The 18,087-nt window shown below is 35.5% G+C and overlaps 1 protein-coding gene across 1 annotated transcript; it reads right to left on the minus strand.

Moving 5' to 3' along the window:
• Nucleotides 1–11,002: 11,002 nt before the first annotated feature.
• Nucleotides 11,003–14,994, minus strand: LOC127546888 (ovomucoid-like). The gene is made up of 4 exons (XM_051973795.1): nt 14,889–14,994; nt 14,242–14,267; nt 13,308–13,435; nt 11,003–11,209 (listed from the first exon to the last, which is right to left on the minus strand). The coding sequence occupies exons 1-4, from the start codon at nt 14,929–14,931 to the stop codon at nt 11,164–11,166; spliced, it is 243 nt and encodes an 80-aa protein (XP_051829755.1). The 5' UTR covers nt 14,932–14,994; the 3' UTR covers nt 11,003–11,163.
• Between the last annotated feature and the right edge of the window lie 3,093 nt (nt 14,995–18,087).

Consider the following 18,087-nt stretch of genomic DNA (forward strand, 5'->3'; position numbering starts at 1 on the left):
CCTTTTTTAGGACTTGTGGGATTCTTTAAAGCCAATTGTATTATATTGTACATAAGGAATGTTTCTTCAGAAATTGAATTGGGAGCCATAGTTTCATAACATTTAATTAGTTGCTCTCCCACTATTTCCCACATATCCGGATCTAATTTTTCTTCCTTAGAAAACCAAACAGATGTGCACTCTAATATATTTAAGAGTCCACTGATCTCCCTCTAAGTTACCAACAAGTCTTGCTTCTTTACTAACCTAACTATGAATTCTACATACCTCTCTTGGAGTTGGGGAGGCTCTTTTCTTAGTATTTGCCTCATTTCAGCTGAAAAATGAAAGTGACTAGTTTAGTCCTTATCCAAGTTGCCTGCTTGTCTATTTTTATACTCATCCTATTTCCAGATCACAGGGATTTCTCCACTGAACTTACAATCACGTCAGTTGAACTACTGTGTCCTGCTTTGCAAGGCCCTATGTTTCTAGGGCCCTATGTTTAGAAGCCAAAATGTAATATCCAGATTAGCTCTTTAGAGGACCTTGGGACCAGCCCAAGTCCTTGGTCTTAGTGGAGGAATGATGAAGGAAGGAAGCCACCATGAGGCTAGTCAAAGATAGAGTCTGGAATCTGGAGTCTCAAGTCTTCTCTGTGTCTGTATCTGAGAGAGTTGTGGCTTCAAGAGACCTCTGTATCTGTGACTCCCTTAACTACCTCAGTATGATTATATCACTACAGCACACTGAGCATGTACAACTATTACATCACATTAAGTATATGTTTAGAGAACCATTATCTCACACTGAGTAGGTGCTTGACTATAAACACCATGCTGTCTTTGATTCAAGTACATCTTTTCAGAGTTCTGGCTCTCTACATTCCTTGGGAAAAGGTGATGAGAAAAGAGGCTTAAAGTATCTATTGTATGTCACAGACCACATAATGACATCATTACTACATGTGGTTATATTGTTGGCTAGAAGCCACACACTGATGCCCTATATTACATGTGGGGGATAACCTTATTCCCATTATTACTAACTTGGCTTGTAGCAATTAGTTTATCACTTTGGTATAATTCTAATTTTCGGGAGTTGGTGAGAGTTTATGAGGACTGGTGAAAATGCTAGTACCCTGTTTTGTTAGTCACATAATGTGCCCCCAAACTTTGGGTGCAGTGCCATTAACTCTGTACAGTCTGACCAATGAGAAGATGGACACATAAGCCTTAACTAGTAAACATGGATGACAAATTGGCTTCCAGAGTCTTTAGGTCATATAGATCATAGATTTAAATCTCTGGTAAAGAGGTATTAGTGGGAAGCTGAGAAAGTTCCTTTGCAGAAAAGAAAGCAAAGAATAAAATGAATTATTCTGACCTGTTGGAGGATATTTGTATGATTGTGATTATTTACCAGAGATTTCATTTTCAATTGATGAACCTTAATATTTCCCAGGAGTATTTGGGTTTTAGTAGGACTTTCTTGGAGAGTGAAGAAGTTAAAAATCTCAGTGAATTTCACAGAAGCTTGAAACCATAGGTGAGATAGCAGAAATATCCTCTAAATTATCTCTAATAAATGGTCATCTAGCATTTGGTTGAAAAATTCATTACAAAATGTCACTGCCTTCTGCATGGCTAGCTATTCTATTCCTGAGTTACTCTAATTGTTAGGAAATTTTTAATCATATTGAGCTCAAATTCTCCTCTCTTCATAAAACATCTCTCTACCTCTTGAAATCAGTGAACACATTCTGTCTCCCCCAATCCCAATACCAAGTCTTGTGTAATTGGAATACTCCTGACTCCAATCCTTTATGACATCTTACTATTTCTCAAATTCCCTATTAAAATTTCCTTCTAACAATTCAGGCAAAAATTTTAATGAAGTTTCCTTTATTCTACAAGAAACAATATAAGCAGTTAAAGATGCAACATTCTGAAAGAGAACCTTTTGGGAATAGCAAATGACGTGGGCATCATCTTCTAGATTTCTAGAAAAGCACTGGGAGACATTTCAGAACTAATGTTCTAATTCAACATGCCTCCTCATGTGAAAATTTAATTTTGTCATCATTCTGCCTGTGGAATGAGAATAGAAAGTGAAGTGAGGATCACTCATACACAAGCCCATTTTCTGATGTTAAACTTTAAAATGTTTGGAGTTGTCTTGGGGTAGTGCTGAGTTTCCTGTCACAGACAGTTTTTAAAAAGAAATAAGATGAGAACTTGGAGGTGATATTGCAGAACAGGTTCATAGCAATGAGTAAAAACAGGATTAGATGATCTCTGATATTTCTTTTCCCACTGAGATTCCTTCTTTGTACAATACTGTGTTGCTGTTCTCTAAATGTCCTCATAAAAGTTACTGTTTCTAGTTTTAAAATATTTCATTTGGTCATTTCTCAATTTTTTTCCACTCACCAAGCCTATCTTTAACATTAGAACCAAATTAATACAGGAAACAAAGAAACCACCACTACCACCACAAAAACCCAAACAAATCAGCACATTGGTCCAATCCCAAAATAAATGTCTCATTTTTCACTGATAATCTCATTAGCACTCTGTGGAAAGTCAGTAGACAGTTTTCAGCCTTCTGAAGTCACATTCTATTTCTATTAAAATGATTATAGACAATGATTATTTCTCAGTAAATCTTTGCTTCACTCCACTTCACTTTTACTAGAAGTTACACAAGACAATGCTTTAAAGTTCCAGACTTCTTTTGAGCAGATTTCAGCTCTTGACAAATTGCTATGTTCAAAGAAAATTCACTACCCTGAAGACAATGTTCTGGAGATGAATCATTTTTAGGTAGGCACATCTGCCAATGACAGTGTCTGTTACTATTACTTATTCTGGAAGCCTTTTTACATTGGTAAGACCTGGACAGAACTTGTACACATTTGAGGCAACCTCTGAGAATCCAGAGCCACCTCTTTTCTACAATGAGGCAATAAAGGAGCTCTTTAATAGAGGTATAGAGACATATTAAAGTTTAAAGTCAAAGTTACTAGTCTAAAATGAAACAAATCTCTTGAAGGAAATATAATGAACAGATTTATAAATATGAGACAAATATATCTATATATCTATAATTCATATAACCCATATGTGTATATTCCTCTGTTTAGCATTTGAACTGAATAGAATGAATCATGAATGTGGAGAAGAGGTTATATGTCTTTTATGGTTATGGATGTTTTTTAGGAGAAGAATTAGAAGTACAGCATATCAGAGTTTACAGGCTTCACGGACACCTGTGATCTTATAGATAAAAAATGAACATCTTGAATTTGAGTGATTTGTCCAAAGGTATGCAACTAGTTGTTAAATTCATAAATATTTGATCGTTTATTCTGGAAGGAATTGCTAACATGATTGTTAACTCTGGAAGCAATATACTGATCATTGTGCCTAACTATACCTTAATTTTAAACATTTGCAAACAAATTATGGAAGCATCTCATTCTATTCATATGAAAACAGAGGCCTAAAGAGTTTCAGGGACTTGTCTATTGTTGCCCCTATTGATAGAGATGACATGGTGTCACTGAAGGTTCAAATCTTGGCTTTGTCCTCACTGCTAGTTGAGGTATGCTTTAAATGCATGGAATAATGGTTTCTTACTCTCTGGTCTCATACATCATTCAAGAATTGAATTCAAGAATTCAAGTTTTCATTGTTTTAACTACTGAATTCTCGACCCCTACAAACACGGCTCCTATTAATTCTCTTTTTATCCCCCATTTAATGTCTACTTACTTGACAGCATGACAGAAGATCCATTGTTTGGTATGTTTTTCCTTGAGAACTACAGATTGTTGTATAATTTATAAGACATGCTTGAGGCTTTAGTGGGGACAGTTTTTCATGCCCATTGCAGTCAACCTAAAAAATCACTAATATTATCTCCCTCTTAGGTCATAGGATTTATAGAAAATTAAGCTTCTCAGCTACACCCAAAGAAAGAACACTGGGAAATGAATATAAACTGTTTGCATTTTTGTTTTTCTTCCTGGGTTATTTATACCTTCTGAATCCAATTCTCCCTGTGCAACAAGAAAACTGTTCAGTTCTGCATACATATATTGTATCTAGGATATACTGTAACCTATTTAATATGTATAGGACTGCTTGCCATCTGGGGGAGGGGGTGGAGGGAGGGAAGGGAAAAATCAGAACAGAAGTGAATGCAAGGGATAATGTTGTAAAAAATTACCCTGGCATGGGTTCTGTCAATAAAAACCTATTTAAAAAAATAAATAAATAAACCTAAAAAAAAAAAAAAAAAAAGAAGTGAGTGCAAGGGATAATGTTGTAAAAAAATTACCCAGGCATGGGCTCTGTCAATAAAAAATTATTAAAAAAAAAAATAAAAACAAACAAACAAAAAGAAAAAAGAAAAAAAAAAGAAAAGAAAATTAAGCTTCTAAAAACCTGGGGATGCTTAGGTCTTTAATTCTAAAAAGGAAAATGGTCAGGAGATACTGTGAAAATCATGCCTACATTCTTCACACAGAACCCTTGAGACAAATTACCCACTCCCTGACATTTCCTCTATATTTCAAAGTCATGGAGGAATGGTGAGATTTAATCTCCAACATTCTAATCTTTTATTCAGCAGACAATTGTTGACTCTAGAATATGGAGAGTAAGAATTTATAAGGCAGAAGAGATATAGATGGTCCGCGTTGGAGGCAGGAAAACCTGACCCCAGTCCTGCTTCTCTTATATTCTTGTATGATCACATTGACAAGTATTTTCATAACTTTTGCAGATTCTGAGAACCTTTAATATTTATAATTATAGCTGAGTTGCTTAACCTTAGAGGTAAGAAACAGAAATGAAGGGACATTCACCAGATTCTTGAGTTCTGTCACATCTAATCTTTGTCTATTCTAAAAGATGGTCCTTTTTCAGATATGATAACAGGTGCACAGCATTTGAATGATGTGCTCCATCTCAAAGTGTGGAGATGATGACATTAAGACTGGTAAAGAAGTTTTTGAATTCAAAATTGAGTGTTGAGTTTCCTCACCATTTCATCTACCTCTCAGGAGTAAAGGTTTCCCAGTCACTTAAACTGTTCTCTCAGAAGATAGCTTTTTACTTGCTTGAAATATATTAAGTGAGAGGAGATGTTGAAGTCAAAGCTTAATTATCATAGAGTAATAGACTTTAAAGATTATTTAATAAGACAGTATTAGAGGTTTGGCTGTTCATATTATAAAGTATCAAATTCTGATTTTGAGAAAGGAAGTATCAGTGAGTTAACAAACATGCTTCTGAAATTGCTTGTAAAAAAGTCAGGTGAAAAGAGAGATATTCCAGAATAATGGGCAAATGATCACTATGATGACATTAGAGTTGTATGTTATGGTAGGAGAGAAGCAAGGGAGACAGATGAAATCACAATTTGATAGAGTAGTGTAGCTCTGAGAATATTTTTACTTGGATGGTTATTTGTAAGACCATTTTCTCCTTTGTTTTGCTATTCTTTGGGAGAATCTCCTAGATTAACCTGAGAGCTACTGGAAGTCTTTAAACAGAGAACATCGACAAGTTTGAATGATGGTGATTATCACAAGAGTAACAGCAGTTACTTGTTCGACAGCATCTTCTAAGTTCTTTGTTTTTTGTTGAAGTTCATGGATTTTTTTTTTGGGGGGGGGGGAGACTGCAGACAAAGGTATAAAATCTTTTCATCTGCTAGAAACCCTGCTAGCTATGCCTGGGCTAGCTCCCCATCCCCTCTGCGGGCTATCAGTTTCCTGAGAAGTCAGGGGACATGACGGCTTTTGCTATCTCCTGGGTTTATAAGCACCAAAGTGCCTTGGAACACTGAAAGAGCCTTTGAATACTGTTAGATAACCCCTATTTCCTGAGGTCAGTATAGGCATATATACCAACAGAATAAGCTTGAAAGTTGGCACCAGGATGTCTGAACATCTGCAGTGACATGATGTCCTTGGAACCATAAATATGGCAAGATCTTGTCAAGGACAATCTGACATAAACCAGAGATGTAAGGTATAGGTCACCACGTGTTGCATCTCTAAAACAAGGAGTTCTAGAGGATTGACGCATGCTCTGTTTATACTTATGTAATGCTATGGTATATAAGTGCTTGGAGTTGATCAATAAGGTGGACTCTTGTCTTCACTCTTCCTGCTGAGTCTTGCCTCCTCAATCCTCACCTACAACAGGGCTCTGGCTAGCTTCAGGACCTCTTAGCAACACAGAGAACAGGACAAAGAAGCTTTAGAACACAGACACAGGATCTGGATCAGGACCTGAAACAGCAGCTTGACTGACTAGGAACAGTGCCAGTTCAGGTGGGAAATCCCCAGGCCCCTGGATATGGTAAATAAATAGTCTGCCTTTTTCTTCCTTTTATTCACAAATTAGTACATCAGGTTAATAAGTTTAAAATCACAAGCAAATTTTCAAATAACCAATTCCCAAATTTCTTAACCATTGTTCTTAAAACTTAACAGAGCTCTTAAGTTAGCAAAGCAGACAAATCACACAGAACATAGAACACACATCACATGGAACACAAAACACAAATCACATAGACTACACAGTTACAACATTAAAGAAACATATAACACATAAGACACTCAGAGGTTATCTTCCAGGGTCCCAGAATGATACCCTTCTCAGAATTTGATGCCCATTGGCATGTTATTATTCTGAGAATACAGATGCTAGCATAAACAGACAGAACAGATCAGATGTCCTAAAACAGACATGTACACTTACTCTCTCAAAGCCAAATATGAAGGTGTCACCATCGGGTGTGGCAGCAATTGAAAACCTCTCTCTTCCCTGGAGACTCTGAAAACAAATCCAGAGGACTAGTCTCTCCAGGCCAAGAACTCAGATCTCTAGCCACCCCAAGGCTGAAAGCAGAGACCCGAAAGTCTCTAATCTCTACTCCCATTCTCAGTTTGTAATATCTTGCTGGGGCCTCCAAAATGTAATGCCAGAGAAACTGAGGCAAGATAGAGATGAGAGAGTTTTTAATATTTTATTAATTGGAGAGTACAATTGACTGGACAGGACTCTCGTCTCAAAGTATCCAGTGACAAATGGGAGAATCCCAAGTCTTTTTATATTTTTTTTGAACAAAGAAAGAAAAGAGCGAGAAGTTTTTCTGTCAGGTTCGGTCAGGATTGGGGGGAGGCTATAAATTCTTACTAGAAGCCAGAGGCAGGATGTCTGAATAAACAGAAGTAAAGATGTCAATGAGGTATCCAGGATAGTCTTATCTTTTGGAATATTTTAGAGGGTGTAGTGTCATAAATTCTTGAGGGCAGAAGGAGTTAGGAGCCAGGAAGTCTGATCTTCCCCTCATCTTGAGTCTCACATTGACAATTTATAACCTTAGAGAAAATGGTCTTCAGTTTTAATGGACCAGAGGCAGGGTTTTACAACTAAGGGGATTGAGGCAGAACAGTTAAGGAAACTGAGGTGGATCAATTCAGGGAAACTCAATCAGGACAATAAGGGAAACTAGTACAAGGAAACTGAGGTAGAACAGTTCAAAGACACTGTGGCATAACAAGATAATTAGAAAAGTCTATAGAGATATCGGTGGTAGCCACAGAAAACACTCCAACTGCAATTATTCATCAAGAACAAGGAGTTTTAGAATGGCTACACTCTCCAGTTCAATCTGTCCATACTTTAGCTATTTATCCTGTGTTGCTTGCTAATATGTTTGAAAAAGCCATAAAAAAATCTCTGCAACTTTCAGGGACTATTCCTAATATCTTATAAACCCCATATAAACACACGACTACCAGAGCCTGTATTTCATTGTGACTCTGTGGCAGATTCTATCCTAACTGCTCTCAGTCATATTCATCCTCTGCTTCAAGCTGCTACATGTTCTGAGCAGGTATATCCTCAATCAGCTCATGCTCTTTGAATTCAATTTGGTCTGACAAAAGAAAAGGCAGGGCAAGTAATGAAGGCCTGTTTGGCTTGTGTTCCATTTTATCCACCATTATTGCCTTCAGATAATAATCCAAAAGGACATAAGCCTAAAGAGTTATGGCAAATGGATGTTACTCATTACTCCTCTTTTGGGAAACAAAAATATCTTCATGTGATTATTGACACTTTTTTTAGGTTTTATTTTTGCTATGCCTATGAGCAAGGAAATGACAAAGGCATTAATAGAAGTTATGCTTGAGGCTTTTGACATTATTGGTGTTCCCTTAGCTCGTTTAAAAAAATATATTATTATAGCTTTTTATTTACAAGTTATATGCATGGGTAATTTTACAGCATTGACAATTGCCAAACCTTTTGTTCCAATTTTTCTCCTCTTTCCCCCCACCCCTTCCCCTAGATGGCAGGATGACTAGTAGGTGTTAAATATGTTAAAGTATAAATTAAATACAATATACATATACATGTCCAAACAGTTATTTTGCTGTACAAAAAGAATCGGACTTTGAAATAGTGTACAATTAATCTGTGAAGAAAATAAAAAATGCAGGTGGACAAAAATAGAGGGATTGGGAATTCTATGTAGTGGTTCATAGTCATCTCCCAGAGTTCTTTCGCTGGGTGTAGCTGGTTCAATTCATTACTGCTCTATTGGAACTAATTTGGTTCATCTCATTGATGGAGATGGCCAAATCCATCAGAATTAATCATCATATAGTATTATTGTTGAAGTATATAATGATCTCCTGGTCCTGCTCATTTCACTCAGCACCAGTTCATATAAGTCTCTCCAGGCCTCAAAGACAAAATTCTAAAGAAATGAATCCATTGGCCATATTCCAAAATATATTCATTCATCCTGCTGGTCATTTCTTACAGAACAATAATATTCCATAATATTCATATACCACAATTTACTCAACCATTCTCCAATTGATGGGCATCCACTTAGTTTCCAGTTTCTGGCCATTACAAAAAGGGCTGCCACGAACATTCTTGCACATACAGGTCTCTTGCCCTTTTTAAAAATCTCTTTGGAATATAAGCCCAGTAGTCAGCTGACAAACTGGTCCTTTTATCCCAACAGTGAACAGTGATCAGAAGTTTAGCCTGCTCCTGAAAACAATGTTCCCTATGCTACCAATATTTAAGGGAGCAAATAGATATAATTCTAGCCTGGCATCTCCTGTCCTTGAAGAGAACAGAGTGGCTAAGCTTCTGAGCTCTATGTGCTTCTCTTCCTGGCAGGAAATAAAGTTTCCCTTGGAGAAAGATGAGGGGACAAGGGGCTAGAAATATCTGGTGAGCCACCCCCAGGTCACATATTGATACTCGTGCCTTGTAGAGGATCATCTTAGCCAGAAGTTACTCACTGACACCTTATACTACGTGAGGCATAACGTTGGCTACATTGCTATGTTGGTTTATGGAGATAGCAGTAATTACTTTGTGGCTTTGACATAATTCCAATTTTATAGGATTTGTGAGAGTTCATGGTGGCTGATAAAAAGTTTAGTTCTCTGTTTTGTTATTTATTCCCATGATGTGTGCCTCTGAATTTTATGTGTGTGCAGTGCCAATAAGTCTGAGCCGTTTGACCAATGGCAAGCTGGCCATAAGCCTTGTCTAGTGAAACATGGATGACAAATTGGCTTGCAGAGTCTTCTCTTTAGGTCATATAGATTGTAGACAGCTGAAACTCTGAAAAGGTGTACTTGAATCAGACAGTAGAGCACTTAAGGCTAATTACCTATTTGATGTGAGATAATGGTCCTATAAACATATACTTAGATGATATAGTAATATGATGACTCTCCTCATGATTGGCACTTGCTGAATGTGTGATGGTGAGATAATTGTAAGCAAGGATTGGAGGGCTGAGAGATAGAAATTAGGGTGACTTGGCTGCAGGATGAGGAGGAGAGAGGCTGGAGATTCCGGACTTCAGAGTCCAAGATACATCTTTGGTAAGCCACATGGTAGTTTGTCTGCCTCCTTCACTTCTCCCCCTAAAGACAAAGACTTTGACTGATCCTGACTCTGACTGATCCTGAGGCCTTCCAGAAAGTAAGCCCGGACCTTATAACAGACCATTGATTTGAAGCTCAATGAAATGTTAGGGGACTATCTAATCCAAGTACTTTATTTGATCAGAGAGGAAAATGAAGACAGCAGAACTTTCCTGATTTGCCTGAAGCTCATGAACACACAAAGTTGTAGAGGCAAGATTCCAGCTCTCATTTCTGATGTTCTGATAACTTTGAGACAGGAATAGATTGGTATGGATCTGATCCCAAGGTCTAAGAACCAAAACAAGTGCTCTGGGATGTTTTCCATGCCATAAATACATATCCTGTACTCAGACTATTGGAAATAATCTCAATCATAGAAACACCCTCTTATTCATCAGAAAATCTCTCTGTATTTTTTTGCTTTCTTTTCTTCTAGGGAATTTTCTCAATTTCTGATTGATGCCTTTTCTGCATTCTTTACCTAGAGATTTCATTTTCAATTGATGAACTTCAATATTTCCCTGGATTATTTTGACTTTAGTAGGACATCCTTGAGGAGTTAAAGATCAGAAATCTTAGTGGATTTAATAAAAGGTTCAAAGCTTTGCTAAAATAGCAGAATTATCCTCTAAAAACATCTCCAACAAATGATCATCTTGCCTTAGTTTGAAAAATTTCAGTTACAAAAAAGTCATTGCTTCCTGGGCAGCTAGTTATTCCACTTCTAAGTATTTCTAATTGTTAGGAAGTTTTTCATCATATCAAGGTGAAATTTTCTCTCCATAAGCAGGCCTCCCTCCCACTCTTCACATACAAACTTCAGTTTGTCTTAACCTTTTTCTTTTAGATCAAAGCAGGAAAAAGTTCAATTCCTTAATAGTGTTGAGGTCAGTGAACATGTTCTGTCTTCCCAATCCCAATACCAAGTCTTGTGTATATAAAATATTTTTTATTACAATCTTATATGATATTTGATACCTTGCTATTCTTTAGTTCTCCATTTAAATTTCCTACTGACAAAATTCAAACAAAAAATTCAGTGAACTTTTCTTTATTCTGCCAGCAACAATATCAATCAAGGTTGAAGAGCCAATTTTCTGAATTCTGAAGAAGGAAAATCTTCTGGAATTAGATGTATTTTGTACTGTTATAATGGGAGTGAAAGGCACTGTGGGACATTTCCAAACTGATGTAATTTAACAATCCCCCATATGTACAAATTTGATGTTGTCATCACTCTGCCTGTGGAATGAGAACAGAAAAGTGAAGTGAGGATCAGTAATATACAAGCCTATTTTCTGACATTAAATTTTAGAAGATTTGTGGATAGTTTGGGGGTTATGCTGAGCTTCCTGTCACAGGCAGTGTTTAACAAAAAAATGACCACTTGGAGATGATGTTGTAGAGCAGATTCATACACTGGATAAAAGCAGGATCTCTGCTATTCCTTTTCCCACTGAGATTCCATGTTTATGTGATATTATGTTTCTGTTGTTCTATAAACTTCTTCATAAAACATTGTTTCTTTATTTAAAATATTTAATGCTAATTGAAAAAACCCCCAACATTTTCTCTCCACTCAATTTCTCTCTACTCCCCAATTTTCTCTCTAGCAATGGAGCTACCACTCATAACAATTTAGCATAGGAATAAGAAACAACAACCAAGAAGAACAACAAAATTCTAAAGAAATGAATCCATTGGCCATATTCCAAAATATATTTCTCATTTCTTTACTAGTAAGCCCATGAAAACTCTGTTAGGAGAGAGCCTTCTAATGTTTTATCTTATTTCTATTAAAATGACCATAGCTGATGGTTGTTTATCAATCAACATCAGATTTTTGCTTCTTTCCATTTCATATTACTATACTTTTTGTGAACATTTTATAATAAAGCAGATATCAATTCCTTCTTGTCTCAAAGAATTGCTGTGTCCAAAGAAAATTCACTTCCCTGAAGACAGCATTTTTGCCATGAGCCATTAAGGTAGGCAGATCTCCAAATGGAAAGTCTGTTATTGTCCTCAGTGAGACCAGGACTTGCATACACCTGGGACAACCTCTGAGAATCTAGGGAGATACCTCTGTCACAATAAGGCCTTAGTAGAGGTATGCAGACATATTGAAATTTAAAACAGTTAGTAGTCAAAAATGAGACCAATCTTTTGAAGGAAATTATGATGAACAGAGTTATAAATACAACATGTCACATATATATGTGCCTCTGTTTAATTTTTGAATTGATAAATAGAATGAATCATGGGTGTGAAGAAGAAAATATGCATAAAAAAGGTCAAAATTTCTCACTGCCTTCACAGTGATTTCTAGTCATCATTTGATTTGATAAATAGAATGAATCATAAACGTGGAAGAGAGGATATATGAACAACTATATATGTACTTAAGGAGAAGTAGACCTATAGCATATCAGAACCTAAAGGCTTAATGGAATCCTGTGTTCTTATAGATTAAAAATGAATATTGAGTATTGAGTGAGTTGTCCAAAGATAGACAACTAGTTATAAATTTATAAATACTTTGATTGTTTATTCTGGAAGAAATTGCTAACATGATTGTTGACTCTGGAAGCAATATACTGATCATCCTGTTTAACTAATTTTATATCCTAACTTTATATATATGTATACTATGTGGGTCTACTATGGAAGTATTTAATTAATTCTTCATATGGAAACAGAGAGCCAAAGAGTTTAAGGGATTTGTTCATTTTGAGTCATACTGATAGATCTGACACAGTGTCATAGTAGCAACACTATGTTCAAATCCTGGCTTTGTCTTTATTTTCTTTATATATTTTTATACTTTTTAAAAAAGATAGTAATTTATTGGTATGTATAATAAATATAAAATTAAAATTAAAGTTTAAACAAAACATCCTTTTATTACTATGTGTTTGATACCAGTTGGCATCAAATTCACAAGATAAAGACTCATTTCTTAATGTGTCATAAAATCACACTTTTGTCAGGTTAGATATTAAGCATACATTTAACAAAAAAATCTATGCTTTTTTTTGATATTTCTTTCTATTTCTTGAAGCCTTAGTTTCTTTATCTATAAAATGGGTATAGCAGTACAATCAGAGGAAGGGAAGGGTAATGGAGAGAGTAACTATAGAAGAGAAGAGTGTGAATCACAAGGCTAGGAGAACCACTGCTACATTCCAATCTGCTAGAAAAATGTTTCTCATTCCCTAGTCTCATCTATCATTCAAGAATATGTTTCTTTTGTCTTAACCACTAAATTCTTGACCATGACAATCCCTAACTGAGTTACAACCTATTATTCTTTTCTTTTCCATTTAATGTCATTACTTACTTAACAGCATGGCAGAAAGCACATTTATTGCCATATGTTTGCCCATCAGAAGCACATATTGGTATTAACTCAAGAGTGCACATTGGAGTCTTTCCTGGTGGCAGTTTTTCATATCCACTGCAATCAATCTGAAAAATCAATAATATATATGATCCTTCTTGAATTTTTTGCAAACTCAAGTACAAAAATGCAGAAATGCTTAGGTCTCTGGACCCGAAAAGGAAAATGATCAGGAAATACTGTGAAAATCATGCTTACTATCTACACCTCTGAGACCAATAACCCATCCCCTATCAACTTCTTCTATATTTCATAGCCATGGAAATATAAGGAGCTCTGTTTTCCAGAGTTGTAATCTTCTGTGAAGCAGATAATTATTGAATATGTAGAGTATGCATAGCAAGAAGCAACATGACAGAAAAGATAGATAGGCAGTCTGTTTTGGAGGAGGGAAGAACTTAGTCCTAGTCCTGCCTTTTTTTTTTTTTTTTTAATATTGGTTATATAATCATGTTGACAAGTATCTTAACAACTCTTGTGATTCTGACAGCCCTCAACATTTATAAATTACAGCCAAGTTGTTGATCTGTATTAGTAGAAGATCTTTCTATATTAAAAGTCCCTAAAACATTGTTTTTTGATTCATGACCTTGAGCTTTACCTATCCTATCTGGATATCCTCTTGGCTATTGGCCCTTGTGGACTTGGTTTGTATTTATTCAGAACATGACTTTATTATTTTCATTTGGAGAAAAGCCTATTGAATGCTGAATCAGAATGCCATTTGGAAATAAATCTCCATATCTAATAAATTTTGCACTGGTTTTCCTTCAAAATAATTCAGTTGAAATGTGGGACCATATTTATTTAAATTATTATGTTATTACAAGATGGGGAAATAATACTGAAAGTTTTGACATTGAGAGACACTTACTGGTATTTTTAGGACTGACTCCACATCTGGAACAGAAATAAAGAAGTAGTCAAATAAGGAGAAACCAACATGGTCTAAATGATTCCACAGTGCTCCCCTTCTGCTCTCTTAGACTTTGGAAACTTTTTCTTTTAATGTGACAGAAAGTTCCATTCAATGTAATGAAAGGAAATATCCTCTCTGCTTTCAACATGTCTCAAGTTCTGTTTCTTTAAAATGAAGTGAATAAATAAAGTCACTTCTGAAGATGCTTTCAGATTTAAAATTCTATGTTCTAGGATCTGTTCTATTCTAACAGATTCAATTCTGTCTTTGATATTAATTTCAGAATTCCATTTCATCTCTAAAAGTACATTTATCTCTCACTTCTTTCAGGACCAGCATTTTACAATGTATGCTTCTTCCTTCATAATTTTGTTTGTTCCTAGGTCTCTTCAAGCCTTTTTAATACCTGTATTGTCTCCTTAGTTCTCTTTTAAGCTTGACATTGCATAGAGAAATATAAATGTATTTCTTTTAAAGTTGTTATCCTGAATAGGAAGCCTGTACAACTTTCAGGTATTCTTATCCAGGGACTCTCTGTGTCAATCAATGGAAGAGGACCACTAACATTAGGTTTAAGCCTAGTTCAGGAAAGAGATACTCACTTAAAATGCTCATCAGTGTCAGCATTAGAAATATAGCCTTCATGGTGTAGGTTCCACTCCCAGCCACATGGAGTGAAGGGAGTCAAAGTGAGCTGCTGTTCTGTACTCACCTTCTGTGGGACCAGCATTATATATAGGCAAGAATGCATCTTGATTGTGAAATCAGTCTGTATAAATTCAGGCCCTTGGAAACAAATATTGAATCACTTGCTTATGAAAAATTTAGCCTTAGAGATAAGCATCAGAAATAAAGGACATTCACCAGATTTCTGGGTCCTGTCACAGCTAATCTTTTTCTATTCTGGTTTCTCACACACATGAAATCAGTAGACTTTCCTTTTGTAGCAATAGCTTATAGTGATATAGTACCCTATGCTTTATAAAGCATTTTATGAGATTTACATCATATGATCCCTCACAATGCATGTGTGAGATAGTAATTTAAAATTTTTATTTTATTAAAAAAAAGAATAAGAAAAAAATAAAAACAAAAAAGGAATACAAAACAAAACAAACCAAAAAAAACATTGTCATGTGCCCAGCAGAATAAGTAGGATTCAAAATATATAACAACAAATTAACAATTCAAGAAAAAATATATATACATATGTATGTATACACATACACATATACCCTCACATACCTACATACATATTAGTAAAAGAAATTATAGTCGTGAGTGTACATCTTTTCTTTGCTCTCTTGTATACACTTTTTAACTTTATTTTTTTCCCTTCTTTCATCTCTATTCATCCCTACTCCACCCCCAAGCAGACTGTAGTTAAGAAAGGATATATTTATGTACACATATGTAGCTATATACAGTCACATACACACACACACACACACACACACACACACACACACACACACACATATCTTTCCTATCCCTGCAGACTTTTTCCTTTAATTCTCCTCTAACTTGTCTTGCTTATCCTCCCCGCTCCCCGCTCTCCTCCCCACCCACCATGAATCTCTCCCTTGTTTTCTTCTCTCACCCTTTGCTTCCCCATCCACTATTCCTCCCCCCTTATTTCTTTATGGATTTTGGAGGGTGCTTTACCCTTCATAATTTATATGTAATGTTGCCTATTTAACACATTTCAATGTGAGTAGGTTTTCAAAAGTATGAGTCCTCCTTTCTTTCTAATGTCTCTGTGTCTATTCTTCTTCTGTACCTTACTTGCATAATATAATTACTATTTTTACCTTAACTTTGCCCCAGTCTTTCTTTTGAGCTGCCCTATTGTTGATGTCAAGATTAAACATCTGGATTTCATTTCTCATGAAAAAAAAAAAAAAACCAAATGAAAATTTGGAACACAAGGCTATTCAAGGGTCAATGTTGAAAAATTATTCATGCATATGTTTTGGAAATAAAAAGCTTTAATAAAAAAAAAAGAAATTTAGAATTGGATAAGGGGAAGCCAGTAAAGCTATGAGAGACCAAGAAATAACAAAACAGATTATAAAGAATGAGAAAATAGAACAGAATATGAAACATTTTATAAGAAAAATAATAGATCTGGAGAACAGATCAAGAAGAGAAAATATAAAAATAATTAGACTGCCTTAAAGTTGTGATCAAAAAGAAAATTTTGACACAAAATTCAGGAATAATCCAATAAAATTGCCCAGGAGTGATAGAACATTTGGGGAAAGTAGAAATAGAAAAAATCCACTGATCACCACCTCAAAGAGATCTTTATGACAAACACACAGGAATATTATTGTCAAATTTTGAAACCCCCAGATGGAAGAGAAAAATTTTCAAAAAACAAACCCCCCCCCCCACAATTTTAATATGCTGGAGCTACTATTAGAATTATACAAGACTTAGCAGCAGCCATAATAATAGAGTGCAGGTCCTAGAATCATATCTACTGAAAAATCAAAAGAATGAAGCCTATGGCCAAAAAGTATTATATCCAGCAAAATTATAATTTTGAATTAAAAAAAAAGACATGGACCAACTTGCAGATTTTCAGAACTTTCAATCAACCAAACCCAAATTGAACAGAAAATTTAACATATAATAGTCAATATCAAAGATCAATTAAAAAAAACTCAACAGGGATAAACTGTTTAAACATCGATAATTTATTTATGTTTTTTTACATGGAAAATGTACACTATATGTTTAAAATTCACATCAAAAATGAACTAGTTCAAAAAAAAAGACTGGCAGAGTTAAGGTAAAGTAGCATATACAAATGTGATACAAATGAGGTGCAAAGAAAGAATAGACACAAAAGCATTAGAGGGGGAGGAGGGCTCATAGTTCTGAAAACCTATTTACATAAGGAATGGTTTCAACAAGTGACACTACATATATACCATGAAGTGTATAGGACCCTTCAAAATCTACAAAGAAATAAGAGAAGAAGAATGGGGAATGGGGAAGCAAAGGGTGAGGCAAGAAGACAAGGGAGAGATCCTTGAATGGGGGGAGGTTAAATTATATCAAGACAAATTATGGAGCAGAATTTAATTAAAGCATCAGTAGGGATAAGAAAGATGTGTGTATGTGAGATGTGTGTGTGTGTGAGTGCATGCATATATTTATATATCTACATATGTATACATAAATATATCTTTTCTTAACTGTAGCTTGTTTGGGGCTGATAGGAGAAAAAGAATAAAGTAAATAAAGTGCACAACAGAGAACCAAAAAACAATTTACAAGGAAGTAAAGAAAATAAGAACGTTCATGAATATGATTTCTTCTACTAACACACACACACACACACACACACACATACTTTCTTGATGTGGTAATTTGTTGTTCTATACTGTGAATCTTTTTTTGATATTTTGCAAGGCATATTGTTGGAATCCTTACTAACTACTAACTAATTAGAGTTGATCTAATCTTACAAGAAGATGTTTTGGCCAGAACCTGAAACAAGGTACTAAGTAGAACTAATCAAGACAAGGCTTGTGTTCCCACCTTTACTCATTGGAGTCCACAAGTATGCTAGCTTCACAAAGTAGACTTTCTACTTTCAGGGAGTTCACACCTCCCTTAAAACTCATTGGGCCAGAGAGCACTATGGGAGAAAAACCATGATCCCATTCTCTCAGAAGAGGCAGATAAAAGGTCAACGATGAGGGATCTATGGCAGAATACATTTTTTCCTCTTGGCTGGCTGATCGCGCTGGACTCGAGAGGAACAACTCTGGTGCAGAGAACACTTTG

This window comes from Antechinus flavipes, chromosome 2 (assembly GCF_016432865.1).
Source record: "Antechinus flavipes isolate AdamAnt ecotype Samford, QLD, Australia chromosome 2, AdamAnt_v2, whole genome shotgun sequence".
NCBI lineage: Eukaryota > Metazoa > Chordata > Mammalia > Dasyuromorphia > Dasyuridae > Antechinus > Antechinus flavipes.